The sequence below is a fragment of the Opisthorchis viverrini genome (genome assembly GCF_000715545.1).
Source record: "Opisthorchis viverrini unplaced genomic scaffold opera_v5_407, whole genome shotgun sequence".
Taxonomy (NCBI): Eukaryota; Metazoa; Platyhelminthes; class Trematoda; order Opisthorchiida; family Opisthorchiidae; genus Opisthorchis; species Opisthorchis viverrini.
Genome location: NW_008752064.1, coordinates 244,929 through 251,822, shown reverse-complemented (window position 1 = coordinate 251,822; position 6,894 = coordinate 244,929). Strand labels below are relative to the sequence as shown.

The 6,894-nt window shown below is 46.9% G+C and overlaps 2 protein-coding genes across 2 annotated transcripts in view; one reads left to right on the top strand and one right to left on the bottom strand.

The window, feature by feature from the left end:
- Positions 1-6,894, bottom strand: part of T265_15249 (hypothetical protein) — a gene marked incomplete at both ends in the record, with an annotated part of 40,123 nt that overhangs the window by 7,906 nt on the left and 25,323 nt on the right. Inside the window, one exon of the mRNA XM_009177253.1 lies at positions 2,665-2,835. Within this exon, the coding sequence (XP_009175517.1) occupies positions 2,665-2,835 (171 nt within the window). The remainder of the gene's footprint in view (positions 1-2,664; positions 2,836-6,894) is intronic.
- T265_10784 (hypothetical protein) overlaps positions 4,892-6,894 on the top strand; it is a gene marked incomplete at both ends in the record, with an annotated part of 11,321 nt that continues 9,318 nt past the window's right edge. The window contains 3 exon segments of the mRNA XM_009177254.1: positions 4,892-4,964; positions 4,980-5,156; positions 5,390-6,295. Coding sequence (XP_009175518.1) covers positions 4,892-4,964; positions 4,980-5,156; positions 5,390-6,295 — 1,156 coding nt within the window.

Below are 6,894 nucleotides of genomic sequence, written 5' to 3'. Positions count from 1 at the left end.
CTACTGTGGATGTAATCTTCCTTTCGTGCTTAGCTCGAAATATACAAGATTACAATTCATATGCATATATGTAACACGAGTAGCGTGCTGTCATACTGTCTCCACTTCTGTGCGGTTTACAGGTGTCATGTTCGAAACCTCGACAGACTTCATATGCAGCATACGCGGAAAGTTGTACCCAGACCGGGTCTCAAATACTCTCCGAAGGCGAAAACGTGTGGAAGAACAGCTTAACTCAAAATCAGCTTCACTGCTCAAGGCAAGTGGAGCGCATTGTGTCGGATCTTGGTCCTCGTTACAGGGGCAGTTGAAGAATGGCTTGAGAGGCCGAAAAAGGCCAAAACTAGGATATGGTGACAAGTTACAGATGAGTTTAAGAAGCACTAACTTTGAGTCTACATTCGGCGAAAGTCTAACGCCGGGCAAATATGACTGGAGAAAGACCATAGAAGTGGATGTAGCGCATCTCGAATCTCAGTGGGTCTAGACACTCGATCGTAAACAATCTAGTTCTGAGCGACTCTGAACAAGGACATCGACACCAAACACCGGGAAGCTTGTGGTGTTGCTCAATTTGTGGACTCAAATGTACATGGACAACATTGGACTTGCAGGATATCAGCTACCACATACTATGTCAGTTGCGAAACGCCGACGGATAAGTTGAGGTGAGTTCGTTCCAGTTCCCAATGGGTGAAACTGTGTCCCTATGTACTGTTAAGCCATGGTAACCGGAATGACTCGTCGCGTACAGTGCCCGACGGACGACTCTATTGCATTGCACGGTTGAAGTGCGCTATTATATTGAAATGCAAAGGAGTTGGCGGATGACACATACACCTTATTGTTTAACGCGAGGCTAGGGTTTATTGCAGTTCCGTCATGTTTAAGCCAATGGATAGCTGCGAGATCGTCTGTTGATCTTCTTCCTTTGTGTTTACATCATAGTCATATGCTCACTCGCAGTGACACACCCAGCTTCGTGCTAACCGTTTGTGCTATCATAAGTAAGGACAAGCACCCGGGGTTCCAACCACTGGTGGCTTATCAGCTGGGCGAACGCTCTTTATTGATATCACACCATGTAATGTTCTTTCCGAAGAAAATCCCCGGACACTCCTCGGTGGAGGTGTTGTTTCATAGGAGGAATGATAAATGGGAAGAACTGCTTCCGCACTTCCTCGTGAGGAAGAAATGAAATCCTAATCGCGTAGGAAACAAATGTGCGTTGCAGATTGTGTTGCTCCGTTTCTGGTAGACATGCCAGCTGTGACCTCTTGCATATCCGTAACACTGGCGTATTAGTGTGAACCTATTTAATGACCTGGCCACCTAAGCCATTACGAACGCGCAAGTTTGGTGTCAAACAATAAGAACCACGAAGAAGCAGATGTCGAAACGAAAATAAATCCCAATATAACAAAAAATGCTTATCATTGAGAATTATCACGTATTGTTCCATCCAGCGGTGTTGCCTGAAATAAGCCGATGGTTGGGTTGTCCACCGTGCTCGACTTTCCCGCTAACGTTACATCACCAATCGAGTTAACACCACAAGTAAGTAGTTAAGCAGTGAATATCGTTGTGCAGATGTACGCTGCACCACTACTCGCTTATGATATCAACTTGACTGAGGACGAAACCGCTGGATGAAAAGCGCCAAGTGCTCAACGATCAACCACACTACGGCAGCTACTAACCATCTTTATTAACAAGCCATCTTATTCCATTTTCTCTCCTTTCGGTTATAAGCCTTCATTCAAATGAATTGACACGGTCGTGTGCATCAATGTTCTCGTCCGGGGTTTCTGCCAATTATGATGTGGCAAAGCAACGAAGTGAAAAACCACAAATTATCTCTCCGATACATGAGCACTGCATCTCAAGCAGACAACAACAACAACTGCAATAGGCACCACCGGTGACTGCGTCAGAAGACTCAACTGAGCGCAAGCGACTTTCACTGCCTATTAGCAGTATGGGAAGATTGATTCGCCAGCGACCTAATGTCGATTTCGCTCTGTAGGGGGTTCATCAGGGACGTGTAGTTTTCTAATTTGACTAAAGGAAATTCTAACCGAGAGCTGTATTCAAAGGTTGTCTGAATTTCAGACTAACATCGATGTGAAACTCACATGGTTGGGTGATTCAACTTACAGTGGTCTTTTTTTGGGAATGCCAGGTGGACCTTAGTCATGTCTGAAAGTTACATGTACAGTAGGCATTGGACTAAAGTCGTGTGAGCAATTTATTCAGAAGTAGCGATAGACCACAAGTTAAATTTCAGCACAGCTAGGGAGACAGAGACATCATCAAATTTTTCGTACATATTCTGTGGTCACAAGTCTTGTTACCATCATAAGCATATCAAGATATATCGTCCAGTTTTCCTCAGTGCACGTTTGACCGCAAGGCGGGAAACAGTTAGTCAGAAAATAAATAAGCAACCGCAGTGTGTTCATCGCTGCTTGTGATCGGAAATCGCCGTTATCAACCAATCGCTGCGGGCAGTCAAAGTAGCATACCAGGGTGAACTGGCATAGGTCACGTGATCGGAAGTTAAGATCCTCAAATGAACATGATGAGATGCTAAATAAAACGGCGTGCAACATGTGACCAAAATAGTTGAACTCGGAGCACGTCAAACATTTCGCACATGCTTACCTGCGCAATGGAGAATTCAGGCTTCAATTTCACAGCAGTGTTTAAATCGTGTAATGCCTCATCCAGCTGATCCGCCAACAAATTGATTTGGCCACGGTGCAAGTAAACATCTGGGCACTCGGGACAAGCACTTTGAGCAGTTTGGAAATCATATAAACATGCAGCAAGGTCCTATTTGACGAGGGGAGGATAGGTAAAAAGAAATCAACAATCAAGAAGCTATTAGAGTAAACAGCTTACCAAAAACGAATGCAGAATATCTTATCCGAAAAAAGACGGTATGCGCACCTCAGCGACCCATGGAGCTATACTGGGGGGTGTCCCCGCAATACTCACAGAGTCTCTCATGCCAGGTTGGTCAGTGGTTAGAGGTTAGAGTCTCCTGGCCCTCCAGGTTGGGGGTTAGAACAGGTGGCGACTTAATCAGTAGAAATAGTAAAGCATTTGTGTTTCCGCCAAACACCAGAACAGGTGGCGACTTAATCAGTAGAAATAGTAAAGCATTTGTGTTTCCCGCCAAACACCGCTGCCTTGAGGCTGCTTTGGTTGAGGACCGAAATCGTTTTCCTGTCTAGGTGTGGGTGTCCTGACTGTATCTAAGTCCACGTACAACCATGATACCTATGTCTAACACTAAATTCATGCCACATCGGCCATCGAGTTGTGTCATGAGCCGAGTCACCTTACTCGATGCATACAGCAGGGCGTGTACGCAAAAACAACCTACTGCTGACACCCCCTTCTTTCACATACTTCTTCCCTCACTCCCCATCCCATTATTAACTCTCTCCTTGTACGCCCAGCACTTAGGACTGATGACTCCGTTCGTCATGCATCGGTTTTGCGTCCAGCACCTGCTCGTCACATGACGCAGACATCTTCAGGTATCTTTAAACCAATTTTCAAGCCTCGACGCCCAGTCTATCTGGCCGCGTTCAATGTCCGCAATCTGAAGCAAGCTGCTCTTACTGTCGCAATGGACTCGCTTGGCATTGATGTGCTGTCGCAGAAGCACGAATATAAGATGCAAACGCAGTGGCTGAGCTACCCATCAGTCCCCACTCGCTTCCTGGTATCTCCCTAAGCCATCGGGGGGAATTATCCTTGCTTGACTGGATACCTGTTGATGGTAGCCTCTGTGCGGTTCGTCTGGCAACGTTTGTGAAGGAGTCCCACAAGCGGGAAGTTGATCGTTGTCCGTTTATCATGTCTGCTTACGCCCCAACTGATTGTAGCCCCGATGCCGTCAAAGACAAGTTTTACGGTGCCCTGTTGCGGCGAGCTAAAAGCTCAGATATCGTGGTGGTTGCCGAAGATTTGAATGCACAAGTGGGCAGGCTTACCGTACCTAAGACTCAATCAGGTGACTGACATGGACTGAACTCGGTACGTACGGACAGTGGCGAACAATTACTTTAGCTGTGTGCTGATCGCAGGCTGTTTTTATGCGGTACTAACTTCCGAAATAGCCGAAATCGTCTGGCCACATGGTGTCCTCCAACGGCATGCCAGCCACGAACTCAAATCGATCACATTGCCATCAGTTACCGGTGGGGTGGATCAATAATTGACTGCTGGTCGTTTTGGAACACATCTGTGGACTCCGACCACGCACATGTCCGGAGTCGCTTCTCCCAAAATTTTCCAGGGCCGCATAAGGTGCGGACAAATCGCTTGGCAACTGAGAGACTGGCAGATCCGGATGCAAGATGAACTAAGCAGAATCGTCTTCTACAGTCTATTCCAAACGCTCCTAAATCAGATGGAGAACCAGAAAGCCGGTAATGCCCAAATATTATTGCAATTGATCCGTGCTACCGACCCCGGAAACCACCTGTGAGCGAAACCATCAAGCATCAGAATGGGAATACCATCTAGAATAAGGAAGAACGCCTCGACCAGTGGGCTGAACACTTCGAACAACTGTTGTGGTCACCATTTGGCACTCATCTAGAGCCCACAGGCGAAGTAGAACCCTGGACGGTGGACGTGGAACCACCTACGGCCTCTGGGGTTTACGACCGCATATGTTCTCTAAAGCGCCCTGACGACCTTCCACCTGCTCTTTTCAATGATGGCGGTGGATTCCTCAGCCAGTGTCTGTCTAGCCTATTTGGGTTTATCTGGGAGAAGGAGACCATCGCAGACAACTGGGGTGAATCGATAGTAGTGCCCATTTTCAAAAAGGGTACTCGCAGTGAATGTAGCAACCACAGGTGTTAGTTTGATGCCTGTTGTGACAAGGCTTCTGCTGTCATTGATTCTTCGTCGTCTCATGGCGGCGCGCGAAGTCTTGACTCGTTAGAATCAAGCAGGATTTCGACCGGGTAGAGGCTGCATTGACCAAATCTTCACACTCCGTCAGGTGTTAGAACAACGACATACAGATAAGCGACCCATAATTCTAGTATTCCTGAATTTCCAAGCCGCATTCGACATGGTTGATAGGTCTTTCTTCTTGACACGGTTGCCCACCAAGGAATGCCCCAGAAGTTCGTGAACATAATAAGTCCTTTGTATTCCCAGACTTCCGGACGTGTGAGAGTATACGAAGAGCTCTCCAAAATTTTCTGTACACAAAGCGGTGTCCGTCAGGGATGCCCACTCTCCCCATTCCCGTTTAACTTCGTGATCGATGAAATCATGAGACGAACTCTGTAAGGTCTCCAAAATCCCGGTGTTCAAATAGCCTGTGACGAAAACCTTATCGATCTGGAATAAGCAGACGACATCGTTCTCATTTTCGAAGAGGAGGTGAAGGCGGAAGTGTTTTTGGATGAACTGACCGAAATCATCCCGTCCTTTGGTATGCACTTGGCATCCACAAAGTGTAAGGTCGTGCTCTGGAACATCCAGTCACTGAACACGCCACTTACAATCCAGGGAGAGGCACTAGAAGTTGTGGAGCGTTTTACGTATCTCGGATTTATTAGTTCTGACTATAGTATGCCAGATGAGATAAGTACACGAATCTGCAAGACCCGGGCCGCGTTTGCTAATTTGAGACACCTATGCCGTCAGAATGGTTTATCCCTGAATCGGAAGGGACGTGTGTATCAAGCAACAGTACGGGATGTCTTGTTGTGTGGCTGTGAGACGGCCTATGCAAACGGCGGAACTGAGACGTCTTCAGGTGTTCGACAATCTTTGTCCCAGAACTGTAGCTCGTGTTGGGTTGGTGTCGGTGAATCCGTAATGAGGCAGTTAGAAAGTGCGTTTTCGGTTGTGCAATGGGTACTTCCATTGAAGAATGTGTCCAGCACCAGAAATCGCGTTGGTTGGGACATGTGTTGCGTATGCCGAACTATCGTTTGCCCAACCCACAGTGGCGGAAGCGGAGAGGTGGCCAACTCTTACCCAATCAGGGGGGGTATGAAGGAGATCACGAAACGCTTGGGGGCTGTCGGTGCTACTCGCCTTTCAGAATGGGGACCGCGTGATCCTAACTGCACCTGGTTGGAGACACTTCAAGATATGGCTAGCACTAAGTCCCTTCCCCCGTCCACCTTTATTCTTTTCTCCACAATAAGACTTGCAAATAAATCAATGCTATACGACAGCGAAGCATTGGTGTTGAACACTGATGTCATGCTGTCGATGACGATTATGATGATGATCTGTAGAATGCAATGTGCTCCAAAGATTCGGGGTAAGCGGACCATGAGACGAACAACTGACGGCTACCTTGTGCTGCTCTGGTATTCCACCCATCAGTCAGAGTGAGCAAACAGTCGTAAGCCACAGAGCGCTTCCATCAACAATAGTTAGGTATCGAAAATCGATGCCAATCAGAGAACTCTCACTTAAATGCGTCCGTATGAACTGTGTGAAAAATGCGGTGTGGATTACGAACAAAAACCCGACAGTACGACGCATCCAACAATGCAGTCTTAAAACGACGCTAGTATAGGTGGAGAAACAGTCCAAGGCAGGCAGCAATAACAACCAACCCTTTCACGGAGAACTAGAGACACTGTTCCGGTCAACTGCAAAGGTGGTGACATCGGCAACCAGAAGCTTACCCGAAAAACACCCTCCTCAGGAAAAGGGATGCAAAACATACACGCTTTGTCAAGCCATTCATCGCAACGCCCAATGAATAGAGCCCGGACATCATCATCATCAATGACAGCAACATCAGTGTTGGCACTGATGCTTCACTGCCGTACAACCATAAAGTTCGTTTAGTTATATATATATATATATATACATATATATATAATTGTATTA